Here is a 17197-nt window from a genome sequence, read left to right as displayed (position 1 = left end):
AGCACCAACAGCGGCAGAAAAAGCTCGAATGAAACAACCACTCTCTATATGTCATCTATTCGAACTACCTCCTACTGAGCATCAAATTCTTAGAGGAAGCAACAAATGCCATGATAGTTGAAGAAATCAATGGTGAGTCTCATTTCCCGCTATGGGAGTTTCAAAGGGGAAAACAAAAAGGGATTCATTGATTATCAAGTTTCTTGATAATAACATCTGTTTCTCTCTCATTCTTCCATTTAGTTTCTTAATACTCATAGAAACTTAAAGCATGTATTAGCAAGAAACGAATGATGGATTTCCAGATTGGTGACCTCTGTGGCAAACTATAGGTTCACCTTCCAAATCAGTGTATGTCAACTTTCCAATGAATGAGAAAACTCGTATTCATTTCATACAAACTAAGGATGAATACTCGGCGACTCTTCCTTTCTTTTGTAATTGCAGCTTATTTTCTGTACCTTTCCTTTTCAATAGGACAGTATACCGTTGATAAGTCTCAATCTCCAACTGTGGATACTCCTTCTCTGTCTATTAATACAAAGTCATATGATGGTAAATAATAAAGAATTAGGATGATTTGCAGACATGAAAGCATTTATGGCTACTCGTGAATATGAGCAAATGCCATTTTCAGAAAGGAACTCTCTAGTTCAAGACTATCTGTATTCTGAAAGTAAGAAGGTGTATGACTGTGTGCTTCATTCAAACGATACAAAGAAGTGCTTCTCATTCAAAGAGGATGTAATTTATGCTAAGAAGGTGTATCGTGAAGAAGATATGGTGATGAAGTATCCTCATCCCTATCATATTATCTTAAATAACCCGGATGCTTGTTCATCAGACCCTCAAGTGCTGATTGGATCTCCTGTTGGTCCTCGTCAGTTTCTGGAACGAATGGGAACGCGTCATTCTTGGGGTAGTGTCCGGAATGTGAATGGGGTTCGTGTGAAACATTTGTTCTTTGCAGGTCAGGATGAGAATGATCCTGAAGGAGATCGCATGTTGAAAGAGGAGAATGAGTACTATCACGACATTATTCAATTTGATATGAAGAACCATTTTATGAATCTCACTCTTTTAGCAATCTTAACATACAATTGGACCGATTATTATTGTCCTCATATTCAGTATTACACACGTGCTGATAATGATATGTGGTTTAATCCATATGCTTATGTTTCTCAGTTTTTGAGTCAGAAACGAACAAATGCCTTGATTGGAAATAAGATCGTGGGAGGAAAACCAATTCGTGTTTCTGTAAGTCGTTATTATCTTTCTAAATCAGTATTTCCCAATGAAGTCTTCAGTCCATATATGTCAGGTTGTTTCCTATCAATGACTCGTGATATTCTACCAGTTATTGTAAAACAATGTGAAAATATCGGACCCATTATCTATTTTGATGATGTGTTCCTGGGACAAATTGTGGCTATTTCAAATATTAGTCTTGTGTCTTTTCCCTATTACAAAGTTCAGTACTATCCCTTAGCATATTCAGGGGACAAATATTCAAAGATCTGGGCAGTCCACCGGTACACGCCAGCGGATAACTTAGCGCTTTGGCAAATGGCCAACTTATAGTGGATTTTGCTTTTGTTGAACAAACTCGTTGCAAACTCACTTTGACCGAATCTCTGCATTCTTCATTCGATCTCTCACAGCATCCTCATGACTAGGGAGACAATGTCGAAAACGACAAATCTTCCCCTCTTGGTTCCTTTTACACACATGCGTATTCAAATAGTCATAACACATCTTCTCATGTGGACTTCCAAACGGATTCACCTCCTTAGCTGCACACGGACACAACAACCAGGCATTCGCTTCAAACTCTGTCAATCGACCGTATTGATACAACAATGCTATTCGCTCCGGATGACATTCTATAAGATGTCGGTAGGGACAATGACGACCTAATTGTTCATTGGGACAACTACACTCATATCTTTTTCTGATCCTTACATTCCAGACAAGTTAAACTCGAGACATAACTCAGCATCCACTTGAGCAAATTGATTCAGTTCTCCAGGATACGATTTATCATATCCAGGCATATCTAGAATCGATTCTTCCTTTCACTCCTACTAGCAACATAAAACACATCACCACACTGTCGAATTAAACAGACAGGCATTTTCCCATTCCGGATCTTATCTACTACAGAATCAATATGATTTGGTGGCAAATGACGAAAACGACAGATTTCTCCTGCCATATCACGCTTACATTTCCCAGTATTCAAATAATCATAACATAATCGTGCATTTGCTGGAGCATTTGGATTGAGATCATGACAATTACAAGTACAGCGAATAGAAAGTCGTGAAAAGTCGTACTTCGACGAGATCGTCAATAGAACACGCAAAAGATTCCCCACTTCTAGGTCTTAGCCATCTCCATTTCTTACCATCTGTACGGCCGTTACCTGATTCTATGGAATCCACGGGAATACAGTCTTGATGAGGAACTAACACACTAACTGGAACCACTTCTTCTGGGCCATTACCAGGACCTGTCGATGGTGACGACGGAAAAGTACTGAAGTCATAAGACGGATGGTACTGATGATATACCAGAGAGTGAACACGTTCTGACCCTAAACGACTGCCTGCTCCAGACGACTCTGCTGTGATATTTAACTCATCACTATCCATATCTGGGCACGCAGATCGGAGTAGAGCCGAGGATGAGTGAGTGTCTGACATATTCCGCAGTCGGTTGGATGGTACATTCACTGAGGAATGACTGCTTCGCCGAGATAGAGAATTATGTGTATTCATAGGCGACTGGGGAAGAGTGGAGTAATTCATTGTCAACACTGATAAATCTTGGAAATTTCCAGAACCAAGACGCACGCTTCCTCGTCGTCCACCTCCTCGATGAAAAATGGCAGGAATATCTTGGTCTATCAGCCGAAGATCTATGTTCGAATTCAATGGACTCTCTGGAGTAGAAACAGCATTGAATAATGGATCTTCGGGAAGACCCTCCAAACCAGGAGTCGACGAATAAGAGACTAACCATCAAAACACAGATATTCTCTGTACATTGCCGACGGTTTGGTATATCGTCACTTTCTTGGGAAGTCACACAATGATTAAGAGGTAGAGAATAACGATAACATTCATTTCCACCTCCTGGAAGTTTGGGAGAACTGGTTAATGCAGAATCATAGTGGTATACACTGTTGCGAGGAGTATTCTCCAAATAACGTGTTTCATCTAAAGTTCACGCATTACTGCTTCAGTACAATAGCCACTTCCAGGTTTTGGTTGTACAGAACACGAAGCTACACTCCAACGCAGTATCTGATTACCTGAAGAACGATAGTCAGGAGATAATTCTAATGGGCTTTTTCGAGGCCACGATGCACGGTTAATGGAATAACTTATTGGACCAAATCTCTCTCTTGGATTGTCCTCATACGCAGATACCGTCAAATCCACCTTCTCACTTTCTGATAGTCCATCTGTGGAGGAGTATCCCTGTTTTTGGGTTGGACTAGACAATCATCACCCTTCTCGATCTCTACAGAATACTCATGACTCCTTAGGGTAACGTAACTTCAACCCAACTCAAGATGAACACAAAAACTCTTTAGTGTGAGAATTAGGCATCTAACCGAATTAGGCTTAATGAACGAAAACCATCGAAGTTACAAATTCAATAATGAACCATCTTAGAGTGGGATTTATGGTGTCTAATTACTGTTAGGGCTATATTAATCCTCAATTCTCTCAAGAGTTGATCATGTAGGATTGAGTGTATATTTCGATGGATAGGAGTACAGAAGACTTATGGACCAATATTCCACTTGCAAAACCTATCAAATCCGTAACCCCAATTCGTTATTGTTTCTAGGAATTCTAATGAATAGGAACGAAATCAAGCAAAAAATGGAAAACAAATGGGCCTAATGAACCATCAATACTATCCAAATCGGTTGTTACAAAGAAATCTGCAGCTGAAGTTATCACAGAAGAGAAACTGACACCCAGGCAACCTAAAGTTACCAAACCAAGTGATCTGAAATCAACCTCCAAAAAAAAGAGTTCTAAAGTACTAGTTGTATCAAAGAAATCAGAGCCTCGAAGGATGGAACTTCAACAGCGAGTTCGGTCAGATGCTGTGTCAAACAAGAATAAGTCTGGAAAACTCGTTCCGTCCCAAGTAGTAATTCCAAGATCGATAAAATAAGTGAATTGTATCTTAACACACATAATGTAACTATAGCCATGGAAATAGAGACATGCGCTCTTGGTCCTGATACTGTTGACTGCGAGCCACGTCACCCAACTTCCAAACATAGTCAAGTACACGATCGATTTTGTAGTTCAAACTCTGGGGATCTGCCATACCTACAACCGTCGACCACTTGTAATTCAAAAGCCGATCTCTAATTATTCTCGTATTCCCTTTCGAACTCTCATCAAATCTTGACTCATCTGTTAGAGTCATACACGCATATGTACAATGTTGCTTCTCTAATAGTTCCAGCAGAGTCATAACAATAGAATGATTCATGACTCCTATCAGTAATTGACTTAAGGTACAGACGTAATAACCGTGATATTGAATATCATCAATTAATGGGGAAAAACAATTCGTTCAGTTAAGCTACTACTCTTCACACAACATAAGGATATAAGAAACGGAACGGAACGGATGTTACAGGAACAAAGCGGAACACATTATGGTCCACGTAATAACATGGTTCTAAGTTGAATACATGAATCTTTCCAGTCCGCAGGTCTACGAGGAGATCTGAAGGAGACACTTCTGAAGAGCTAAATATGAATCAATCCTTCTTTTCTTACTTCCACATCAACTGGAAGAATGCAAAGGATGCTGCATGATGTGAGAAATTCTCTTTCCAAACCTCATAGTCACTGATACTAGTTATATGATGCCAACTACAGGTAAGTCCTTCCTATAATACTAACACAAACTGCTTCAAACAGTCCTGAGGAACAATTTGACGCATTGATGAGAGGACCTCCTCATGATGTGTCGTTGTTATGGTATTCCATAATTTCTGAGTAAATGGGACATGCTGATTCTTAAAGGTAGACTCGACAACCCCTCGTAGACTTGTCATAGTGAGATTTGTCTCCACTAATAAAGCACAGGGATGGACTGGAGTCATTGTGGGAATACAGAGTGGGAGCGACATAGGAGGTAATGATCCTTCTCGCTCAAAGAAACTGAGTTGAATAAACAGTTGGGAGGTTACTGTGGAGAGTGTTAACAGTACGTCAAGGGGATGACGTAGCTGGAGAGAGTAATAGTGAGATTTCCCATACTCGTCAATAAGTTCAAAGAACCGTGAGGAGTGGTCCTTTGCATATAGCTCAGGAGCCATCTGATGTAGTGATACTGTTTGAATCACTGGACAAGAATTCAAAGGATAACCATACTGCCACTGAGAAGGTACATGTACAAACGGAAGAAGTCTCCAAAACTGCATTATATTAGAATCCGGAAGACTAAAAAAGGACTGATTCTTCACGATCTCTTCGAGATACAAGCACCATCGTAATAATAACTCTCCAAGCTCTCTTAGCGATCGTGGGAATGTGGATGACTTCTCAACATTAGTGGAACAGTGAGTTGTTCCAAGTTTTGATACATATACTTCAGTAGATGGAATGAAGCTAACAAAGTCTCTAAAGAAGGAAGGGCCATATGTGGTAATGAATGCATTGTTAACAGGAGTTGGAGTTGTTGTATCGAATAGAAAAGCAGCTAACTGCTCTAAACACTCGATAATTCTTTCGGGGATTTCACTATCTGGAGTTTCAGCGAGAATATCACAAACCTCAAGATATAAGCTGTCCAGAGCTGCATGTAACTGACGACAAAGATCACAAGGACTTTGGAGAAAGGTTTCAGTAAAGAATCGAAGTGCTGCCTCTAATTGTGGGTATTTTGCTGAAAAACCAAGCATAAAAGCATTCCATTCCACATTCACTATGCGCAAAGGAGGTTGATCAGTGGTTCCATACACATTCCACTAGGCTTAATATGATATTCGTACACTTACATTTGATTGTGGATACCTTCCTCGAAGAGGTTGAAACAGAGATAAGGATTGAGCCAGACCTGGAGAATTCAATCGTTGCATCAAATACAAATAATACCAACTCTCTTCAGGATATACAGCCTGAAGCAAATCAAGGAATGGCTTGTGATTCTTTGTTGTCTTCTCAGGTGAAAAAAGTACTGCAATAAACGGTAAGAAAGCTGCACCAGGACATCTTGATACATCTTGAAGACATCTTCTCTCATCATCTGAGTGTAATTCATTCACGATCTGAAGGATTTGACATACTGCACTGAAATTCACCTTCTTACATCCTTGTAGACTATACAATAATGCATGAATGATTTCAGATGGAGATCGGTTTGCGTGATACGAGAGGAAGGAGGCATATGTCCGCCAAGCCTCACTATTCTGAGAATTCTCCTCCAGAGCATTCAGAATCATACTCTCACAGCGATAGATTGTACTTTGTGATAAAACTGTTGTAGATAACCGTTCACTCATTCTTCTCAACACATCAGACCGTTGGTCTTTTGTCAGAAGAGCTTCTGAGCACAATCCAGCCACTATCTCTTCTGCTACGCTCTCTTCTAACAAATCCGCACACAATCCAAATCCCTCAGCAATACTGCTAACTAACACATGTTTCTTGTGAACTAGGGTATTCAGAATCTCATAACACTGAGTTGGCATCTCGTGTTCCTTATACTCTTTTGCTAGGCGAATTGCATGCCACTCACAATCTCCTCGTATTCGTATTTCTCGTTTTGCTTCTTCATCCACTTGTGCATACACACTCATTCGCCAACCACTCACCTTATCCCATACACATGGAGAATCTCGAGATGAAGGTAGATTCTGTCTCCAGAAAGCAATGAGCGATGTATACTCCAAATTGGAAGTAGCTGATGACAGGATATGTTGAGCCAACCGAATATCCCCATAATCAAATACATATTGGTAGATTTGATGACGATGTGATGATGGTTGAAATGATAACGAATTGAGTTGCTGAATCAAATCAATTCGAACACGCTTAAGAGCTTCTGGAAGTGCTGGATTCTTCTGAAATAGAAAAGCCTTACACTTCATCAACTGACCTTGAATGGACTCCAATGAAGGACTCTTTTCAACATATCTACAATGCTATTCCCTTCATTATACCTACATCCAATCATTGAGATGAGCATGACTCTCACAACCCAAATGTATATCATTCTCTTCGCGAGCCTGCTCCGATAACATGTACCACATTCGTTGATTCTTTCTACAGACTTCTACACGTGACCTTGCCCAAGACTGTAATGGTCCTGCGTCCACTTGGCTATACGAACTAACAGCATTCTTCCAATCTTCCAGCAATTCATAGTAGGCTCCAAACAATGGTTTCTGAGGAACAATAATACCCCGAAGGACCCCCACGCCCATCGTCATATCGCCCATCAGTTCATACAAGTGTAACAAGAGGAGACCAACTTGTTGACGACGTTGAGGATTCGTCACCTTATCCAGATACTGAGACAGAAGGAAGGATACATATCGTCCACATCCAAAGTCTTGAGTAAGCTTGCAGTATGTATTGGCAGAGAAGATTGGAATGGGAGAACATCGAGCAAATCCTTCCAATAACAGTTGAGGGAGATTAGCATGACAATAGTGGATATCATTACAGGTAATATAATTAAAAACCCGAGCAGATTGTCTCGAATACACTAACTTCATTTCACAGAACACATTTCGGAATGGGTCTGATTTGACATAGTATTGCTGTTTCCGAATCAGGAAAGATTCTATCAGAGGTATCAGTCGATTTCGTGCATCTGAACTCAGAGCATTCCAAGCAGCAGGGAAGAGAATCAACCAATAGCTACATGTCAAATAGAATGAATAATGCTACTGTTCAGTGAAGTATATATTAGATGACAGACTCATCAAGGTTGGCATGAGCAACTCTTCATATGTCATCTCTTGAACTGTTATTAGGAACTGTCTCGTTGGTCTTATAAGTGAGGATAGGAATGATATTCTTTGATCCTGAGGGATATTCAGAACAGGGAGATTCTTATTCCAATCCAGAGTGAAAAACAGACAGCGAACAGCAAAAGGCAGCCACTGCTGAGGAAGAAAAGGAGACCAGTCCTATAGATCAGTTGCCCATCATTCTAGTTACTATGGAAAACAGAAAACGCAATACATCCTCGAGTGAACTTGGGATTGTCTGATGGAGATTGATCAAGGAAGTGTTCACCAATTGCTCATCATGGGAACAAGCCCTATGCACCAACACCGAAACGGGAGATGCAGGGATGTAAAACCGCTCTGTCAGCACTGTAACAATCTCACATTCCAGCTGAAGGATATACCAACGCTGTACTATTGGTACCAGGCTTTCAATTCGTTTCATCATAGTGAAGATCTGATTTGCGCTGTCAGAAGACAGGTTTGAGTGTTTGACAATCTGGAGGAGACAACTTAAGACTCTTTCCACTATCTCTCCATCCTCCAGATTCATGATAATCTCACAGAAGATATCGACATTTGAAATAAACTCTGGAGCCTCAGATAGAATGGAAAGAACTGAATAGAGGAGTTCATTCAGTACATGATGCTGCAGTGTCGGCGGTACAAGCATATCCTGTAGGAGGAGTTCCATTCTAGGTTACAGTTCTACAATCAAATGTACTGAGGAGGAGACTGGTATTCTAACACTTCTTGAAGCTGCTGTGGATTCTCACTGCTGAAGACGGCACGGTATTGCTGATATCGGACCCAGCTCATTCTCAGAAGTTCCAACAAACTCTGTATCAACTCATCGTCCTTAAACACATGAACAGAAAGCAGGAGAACAAGACGAGACATCACTTTGAGATCTGACAAGGTCATATTCACTTGGCCCTTTAATACTCCCACAATCTTCTTCATGCAAGCGATCCCTTCCTTATTCAACAGCGGAATCTGTTTCATCACTATGCTTCATCACATTCATTCATTCTCACATTGAACAACCTCGTATGCACAGGAATAAGCAACATCTTTTTGGATATTCTTCAGCAGGAATTCAAAACCCACAACCACGTTACTGTAATCCTGAGTCATATCAGAGGATGATGCATCCTTGAGAACCAGATACAATACATGAAGAAGAGCAATATAAGATACGGGATTCTGTTGAGGCATCGAGATACACTCATCAAGACTAGAAAGAATTTCGGGAATAACATATGAATTTGGAATGACTTCGATAACAAGAAGGATCAGAGAATGACAATATTGATGACTACTTACATCCATAACCCATTCTAGAAACTGGATTTCATTCTTTAATGAGATATGAACCAAAGAACGTAATTCATTCTCTGGTAGAGAATCATTCTTTCCAACCTTTCTTAAGGATTCTCCTGAATATGCCAAAAGAAGGGAGTTACATCGTACAAACATTAGTATGTCACTTTCCTCGAGTTTCTTCTTACCTAAAACAGAAATATTGGTAATCACGCTTCGAGGTAGTGAAGGAAATCGATATGGAAGATGATGAAAGAGAGTGATAAGATAGACTCGTGATTCAGTGGATTGGAGTTCCAAATACATCTTCACTACTTCTTCATTAAGAATCATCAACTGATCCCTGGGGAGATACGAAAGAACTAGGAATGAAAAAGAGAGAACACTCATACTGGAATTGAGCATTGTAATATAATAATTATTTGTGAGTGTATTCGGAGTAGAATTGTGACTTACAACAGTCTTTAGATTCTTAATGATTGCTTCAATACTAGGATTTATTTGTAATTCCATTAATCGGAATATTTGAATGTACATAAATGAACATGAATTATCATACTTCTGAAGGATGGGAAGAACACCGAATCTCTCTAATGTCGAACTCATAGACGGAAATGTAGCAACAATTAGTATGATGTACTCGAGATAGGCGATCAACTGTGAACGGGACATCGTGGTAGGGTAAACAAGATGACGGAGTAAGGCTTCAAATGATGCGACGAGACTCTCATCAAGAGGAGGAAACCTTCGAATTGCTGCTAAGAGAGGAATTGCCACAGATCGGATAATTGTTGACGCATATTGACAGTGAAGAGAATCATTCTCCCTCTGTTCGATCAAAACCACATTGACTGTCCTAGTTATGATTCGATTTCTCAATCTCTACAAAAGTAATTCAACCTGGGTTGCTCGAGGAAGCTTCTCTAACACATAACTATCGACAAATCCCAGTAGCTCGCAGAAGTTACATGGAGTCTCACCAATTGTCCCCACATAAGCATCTACAAGAAGCTTTGGAGACCAGATGCGTTGAAGAATGTCGACTACCATATGAGCCACAATGTCTTGAGTTTCAAAGGAGAAACAATTAATGTCAAAGGGAATAGAAGTGTTGTTTCGAAGCGAATTCAAATGCATATCCAACTCATAAGTAAACTTTTGCGACTTCTTAGCTTCTTCAGCAATTAGTCGTTCCATTGTATCTAAGACAACGTTATTGGCACTCGTTTCAAGGATTAGCAAGAGTTTCTGAATACATTGAAGACAGATCACTTGACTCAACTCCTTGGATGTCAGCGAGTGTTGTAGAAGAACTGTTAGTGTTAGTTCAAGGGCGTGACTCTTCACTCGTCTCATCAGCCATAAGAGAAGCGAATATGAATAGAAGGTGAAGGATAGATAAGTCATGTCGCTAATAAACGGAATCACGGAATCACTCACTCGATCGGAGAGTTGATACATTCTAGAAACACGATCAAACTACATAAAAATGAGTATTTCAGTCATACATATGAATTCAAAGAAATTGGAAATGCAGTTGTTGCCCAAATATTGATAAGACAACCTTGCCAGATGTGTGTGCCATATGAAAAGTCCATCTCCATGTGTGAATACAAAAAGATCTCTTGAAGGAGTTGTAATCGTTCAGGAGTATCCGTCTAGTGATTAGTTTACGAATTATGGATTACTGGATAGACAGGACTAATACTGAAGGAATTTACCCATTCTGTAAGGAGACGACGACAAGCCTGATCCGGAGTTGAATCTGAGAACATTAGTAGATTTCGTAATCGGCGTAATAGCAGATGATCACAAGACACGACTGAAAGAGAGCTTACCTTGCCTACAAGATTAACGATACTTAGTCGGAGTGGTTCCGAATAACTGAAGCCTAATTTCTGGAGACGAGCCAAAACGACAGAAAGAGGCTTTAGAAGAGAATCATTAGCATGTTCCAGTATGTAAACAGCCAATGTCGTGAAGGTATTTTGCAAATCCGAGAGTTCATCCACTGGAAGTCTCGATAAGAACTCTCCTAAGAACCTCGTCAGTACGGCTGTTGCTTCAGCATATCGATCTCGGTGGACAGGATATGTCGATGTGAAGCTTGGAAGCTGTTCTTGACACACTACGATGTCAATATGAAATGAAAGGATTACAATACAGATCGTCAGGAATATCAGCTTCTGCGAAGGAAATACGATAGATACTCATAACACTGCTTATGAGATCACGAAGAGAAGGTCCTTCAGGAATGAAGAAACTATGACTGGAGAGATAAGTGAGTGCTTGAAGCATTGTGACCTGATTCACATCTGGCAAGATCGCAAAGGAAAGAGAACGGAATATCTTCTCAGCAAGCGGTTGTAACAAAGGCATATATGTCGAAGGAATCAGAGAGAGTGCCTTCGAAGCCAGGAGATGCATGTTCACACTGCCTGTAAACAGATTGTTAAGGAGTTGCTCAAAGATATCCATAGCTCTTTGTTTCATCGGAGGAGAGAAGATGTATTTGGAGTCTGTTTGATGAGAAGGATTGAATGGAGGTCTATCACTAATCAATTGTTTTAGAGCCTACATGCCATCTAATTCAAACCCAAAATTGATATGAAGAAGACGTTGAAGAAGGCGATAGAGAATGGATTGATTGATAAGGAAAGCATCTTCTGGCATCATCTACAAAGGAAGTTCTATCCATTCTCTCACTTTCGTCGTAGAGAAGACAAACCGTACAAGCATACTGATCATATGTTCACTCCATACAGCAGGAAGATAACTCGTAATGTCTTCATATACATCACAGAGAGCAAGCCGGAATCGCCATGACTCTGTGAATGCATAGTGTGTCATGGCCAAAAAGAATTGATCGAAGAAACCACTACATCGACAATACGTCCAGAAAGGGTCATGAATCAGTTCAAGACTCTTTGTCCAGAAGAGATTGAAGAAATACTTCACACAAGAACAACATTCTTCCTTTCCATCACTCAACAGAGCTGCAATCGCATCTGAGAACGCAGAAAAAATAGCTTCTTCTTTTGGAATAAACAGACCAATCCCTGATGGATGTAGAGGAGGTCCAAATAGAGAGTTCTTGAGTTCTGGACTATACACAGTATCCAATGACACTGGAATATCAGTAGATTGCTGTACTGTATGCTGCATGACGAACAACACCAGTGTATCACAGAATCTGTTAATCGTTTCAACAGCATCATTATGAAGGTCGACATCCATATATCCCAACATCGTCCCGAATAAAGTACATGCACTGATTCGCAGCTTCTCTTGTGATATGATGGGCTTCTGACAACAGTTCAGGATCTCGTCAGATGTAGGCAACATATGAAGATCAACTCCAAAGAGTGGCTCTGGAGTGATTTCAAAGATTTCAGAGTATTGAATAATCTTGTAAGCATCAATCTTTCTTTCCTTCAGAAGATTTCGTGCAAATGACCAAGATTTCCCTGTCATTTCGAGTGATCCCTTTGTGAAGATGTATGACGGGGCAATCTTCACAGGGATAGGTTTGTAATCTTTTGAAATTAGATTCGCTGCAAGGAAATAAACACTCTCTTGAATCGTAACGTCAATAGGAATGGTCAAAGAATGATCTGGATCTTCCTTGAAAGAAAGTGAAAGTGAGAGATCGCCCACCATTCGTCGTGAAATAGGAATGTTAACATCAGCATTCAACTCCACGTTTAACACACCTCGAAGAGACGATACGAGTTCCAATGTTGCTTCAATTAACGTTTCATCTTGACTTTCTGAAAGAATAGAAGTAATGGCATTGTTCAAACGCTGACAATTCACAGGTAATACCAATACTGGAAGAAGAAGTTCAATATCAATATGTCGGATCAATGAAGTGAACAACTCTGCACCATAGACCTGATACATTGTCCATGATTCCAATAGACGTAACAGTGCTTCAACATATTCCTTAACACATCCAAGTCCTCCAATTGGTGAGATAGGGAATTTCAAAATCACAATATTCATCTTAATTCGTGTAAGAGGATCAGATTCAATCTCATGAACATTGATTAGACATTGAATTAGTGTTTTCAACTTTACTTCATAGTCTTGATATAACAACACTTCAGAAATCCTTTGTAATCCAATAGCCAGACTCATCAGCATATCTACATAGTTCTGTCGATTCTTCTTAATCACGAGACAACACGTTAAACTATCCAATAGCATCTACAGGTGAATGCACAGCTAGATCTCAACTGGAATGTATCGTCGAAAAAGAACCGATAGTTCAGGTGCTCGAATATACTGGATGACCTCAGCAAGAAACAATCCAGATTCCGGAGTTGTATCTAGTTTCTACCATTGAGACAGTCAGCAAGAAATACAGTCATATTCTTCACAAAATAATCCAAAAGGAAGGAAGTCGTTGTTATTCGAGTGGAAGAATCTTTCAGTAAGGATGGAATCACTGAGAAGAAGGATTGGTATTGCAGAGCCGTAGCTATAAGGTCGGGAAAGATGAAGGAGAAGATTTGCATCTTTGACAGTACCGAAAAATGCGACAAAGTTCCCACAAATGCAGATATAAAATCACCCACTTTTCTACACAGAGAAGTTTCGTCGGTAAAGAGATCGCGTAGGCCAAGCATCAGCTGGAAGCATTCCTGGATTTGCAACGTGATATAATCTATACCCAGCTTCTGTTGGTTGTGGCAACGAGAGATCTGCTCTAAGACTCGTGTCACAGCAATGAGACCACTGAGAAGAGTCTGAGGTGTCTCTGAAACTACTTTATCTCCAATTTCACAGAACATATTGCTTGCTACAATATGACGACCACTTGAAGTGATGGGTGTCGTCAATGGCTCATAGACTTGATTTTGAGCAAACCGTCGTAGTCGAATGTTGGAGTTCTTATCAACAGTAAGACGATTGATCGTAGGTAGAATCTTAAGACAATCTCCCTTTGTAGTATTGAGACTTGTTAAGAATCGCTTACAAATCAAAGTGATCTGAAGAATCACATCAACTAGATTTCACTCTCTTTTCTCATACTCACAATACTTATCTCCGCAATCACACTCCTTCAATTCAATCTTCCTAACAAGATTCTGCAGAATCTTTAGTCCTGAGAACAGAACACTGGACTTCAAGTCCCAATGTCGAAGCATGATCCCAAGATTGACAATAATCAGCCAAATTTCTGATGGCTTGAGATCATTTGGAAGTGGATCGAGAATCCGTACATAAAGAGCATATGCTCGTGATGCAAAGAGATCCAGACTATAATGATCTGTTGAGAAGAAGAAGAAGAAATTGCTCAAATAGAAGAGATAAGGACGAAAGATTCCAGATTTGTACAGACGAAGCAAGAAAAACATTAAATAGATTAGCGTGATACGTAGAGATGTATCAATAATTCGTACCATACTTGAGAGTGTAAAGAGATTTCGTAGCACACGATCACGAATCATAATGATGTTGATTTGGATCTTTCGACGATAACATATTCGGATCCAGAAATTCACAACACGCGTGTAACTTGTGAATAAAAGCGGGATTCGTTTGGTTAAGCGATATGGAGTGCTAAACCCTTCATACTGAACTAGTAGTTCGAGAGCAGAAATAAAAGAATCACTAAAGAACTCACTTTCTGCACTGGACATGGTTGACATGAAGTCATAGACCAGAATTAGTAGGGATAACGGATCGTCACGAATATGGATATGGGTTCCAGTTTCTTGATTTGACGGCTTTTCATTCCCTCTTGGATGCATCTGTTCAGTTTCTGTGAATCGCTGACAGATTGCTGAGTAATCTAACAGCACTTGAGTGAGTTTAGTCTCATATTCGCGAGGACAAGTACCATTCACTTTATAAGAAACCGATAAAAACTTTAGAATGACCTTTCGCACAAAATCGAAATTTCCTTCATCTAAATCCCAGAGAAACTATAGATCATGAATCCACGAAGTCAAATATCACTTTCAGAATATAACTCCTATAGGTTTCATAGACTTCTGACCCACCCAGAGAGGATAGTAATGATGCATACAAGATGATCGTCCTCCTAGCAATTAGAAAACTTTATTTCATTCCCACTCCCTGCAATACTCCAACCGGGTATTATTCATTCCTGAAGCATGTGTATTGAGCCAAGTCATTGCAGCATCGATGATTTTGATCTTGGAAGCATTATCAACAGTACTGAGAGATTCTGGATTCAAATCTGCAAGAAGAACATAGATCTACAATATACATCTTATTCCAACTCATACATTAAGCTGACCGTCATCTCCTTTTACAAATTCCTGAATTAGATCATCTACAGAATTCATTATAGGTCAAGCATTAAAGAATGAATTCTCAACAAACACTCTTTATGATTATTCAAGACTTCCAGTGTAAAACCCGTTCAATATAAACATTCTTCATAGAAGGAACTCCAGAGTAGATCACATATATGTTGCGATAGTAGTCAAATACTACAGTATTAAGTGTAGTATTACGATAGATAGGTTCCTCTCTATCAGCTCTATTCCTTATACATGCCCTGAATTCCTACGTATCACTCAGAATGTTGAGAGCATCATCAAATGAAGAAGGAGGTGTTAATTGCTTGTAACGAGCTTCCCGATGAATTGAACTTGCTGAAGGTGTATCGTCAACCTGGAGAAGACTGTACATGTTGGAATGGAAGTGAGGATGGCCTGGAAGTGCCACAAAGTATCCAATACGATCAAAAGGGGCTACTTCAATATCAACAGTGTATCCATTTGTCAAATCCATAATCTGATAATTGTGACCAACACAATGAGGCGTCGAACGAATTCGTTCCCATGCATCATCCAGAGAGGTAGCATCCAGAAGATACCGAGCGATGAAATTTCGTGCAATACCGTCAAAGTCACCCTTGGCAGTATGAAGATAGTTCATTGTAAATGCAATATTCCTATTGAAACCAAAGGCTAGAGATTAACAAATTAAATCTCGATTACCTGCAGTAGGTAGTTGGCCAACATAGCACCACGCAGTAAATAAGGTAACACCTGATGGCAGTGTAAGACTTACATCGAGGAGAGCAGTACGATCGAAATCCAATAGACTGCCATCTTCATTATGGCAAATACCATCTACAAAATTAAAATACATATAAAAATATGACGATAAGGGCCTTCATTGATAATAATATCGCTACACGTCTCAACCGGTTTATATCGATATTTCTCATCCACATAATCGCTGAATTCTTCATTTAGAGTTGACATAAATACGAGCTCGAAAGGGACCTGAGCGCCCGCCGCAATGCCACGTATTTCATCCATATAGTCTGGGAAACGGTTGTTCTAGAGATAATCAAGCATTCCTCAAGTCCACATTCACAGTATAGAAGTGATTAAAGATTTCCTTTCCCTTCTCTGTGTTATAAAAAGGTACCAGCTTTTTATTCAAGATTTCATCTTCGGCGAACCGTTTCTGTACCAGAGTTTTAGTATTCGAACCAAACTAGAAATCAACAGATTTGAAATACCTTACTTGGTAACCCAGATGATAATGACTCGAGGCCTTAATTTCATAATACTTTGGCTGGTTATCCCGAGCAAGAACTCTATATCATGAGAAACTGTGATAGGACAAACAGAGATAGAGTAAATACCAAAAGAACGTGGATCATTATTAATTCGATACTTTTTCAGTGATATATAGGGTATCTTTTTTTGTCCAGTGACTATTCTATGCATAATAATCATAGAAGACAGAAAACAGTAATTACTGAACAATTGGAGTTTCAATTGGTTATGTACAGACGAACTTAATGGAATGTGGATAAGAAAGTTTCGCTGAAGTTGTGTCCAACAACTAGACTCCACTGTTAGTTCAGGGAAC

General features: G+C 39.7%; 3 protein-coding genes across 3 annotated transcripts; 1 reads left to right on the top strand and 2 right to left on the bottom strand.

The window, feature by feature from the left end:
* Positions 1-407: 407 nt before the first annotated feature.
* JH06_0254 (beta-galactosyltransferase 1) lies at positions 408-1584 on the top strand (the record flags this gene model as incomplete). Its single annotated transcript, XM_014674603.1, has 2 exons — positions 408-555; positions 587-1584. 2 exons carry the CDS (start codon positions 408-410, stop codon positions 1582-1584), a joined length of 1146 nt encoding a protein of 381 aa, XP_014530089.1.
* A 36-nt stretch (positions 1585-1620) lies between these two features.
* Positions 1621-3516, bottom strand: JH06_0253 (hypothetical protein; the record flags this gene model as incomplete). Its single annotated transcript, XM_014674602.1, has 7 exons — positions 1621-1936; positions 1966-2059; positions 2089-2382; positions 2411-3019; positions 3051-3224; positions 3254-3488; positions 3511-3516. The coding sequence occupies 7 exons, from the start codon at positions 3514-3516 to the stop codon at positions 1621-1623; spliced, it is 1728 nt and encodes a 575-aa protein (XP_014530088.1).
* A 12184-nt stretch (positions 3517-15700) lies between these two features.
* On the bottom strand, positions 15701-16985 carry JH06_0252 (acyl-coenzyme a:6-aminopenicillanic-acid-acyltransferase; the record flags this gene model as incomplete). The annotated part of the gene is given in 7 exon segments (XM_014674601.1): positions 15701-15845; positions 15876-16278; positions 16309-16443; positions 16476-16656; positions 16694-16816; positions 16847-16919; positions 16936-16985. 7 exon segments carry the CDS (start codon positions 16983-16985, stop codon positions 15701-15703), a joined length of 1110 nt encoding a protein of 369 aa, XP_014530087.1.
* Between the last annotated feature and the right edge of the window lie 212 nt (positions 16986-17197).

The sequence above is a fragment of the Blastocystis sp. subtype 4 genome (genome assembly GCF_000743755.1).
Source record: "Blastocystis sp. subtype 4 strain WR1 chromosome Unknown seqid_0005, whole genome shotgun sequence".
In the NCBI taxonomy this organism is placed as follows: domain Eukaryota; class Bigyra; order Opalinata; family Blastocystidae; genus Blastocystis; species Blastocystis sp. subtype 4.
Note: the sequence above shows the minus strand (reverse complement) of the source record. Positions and strands in the feature narration are given on the sequence as shown.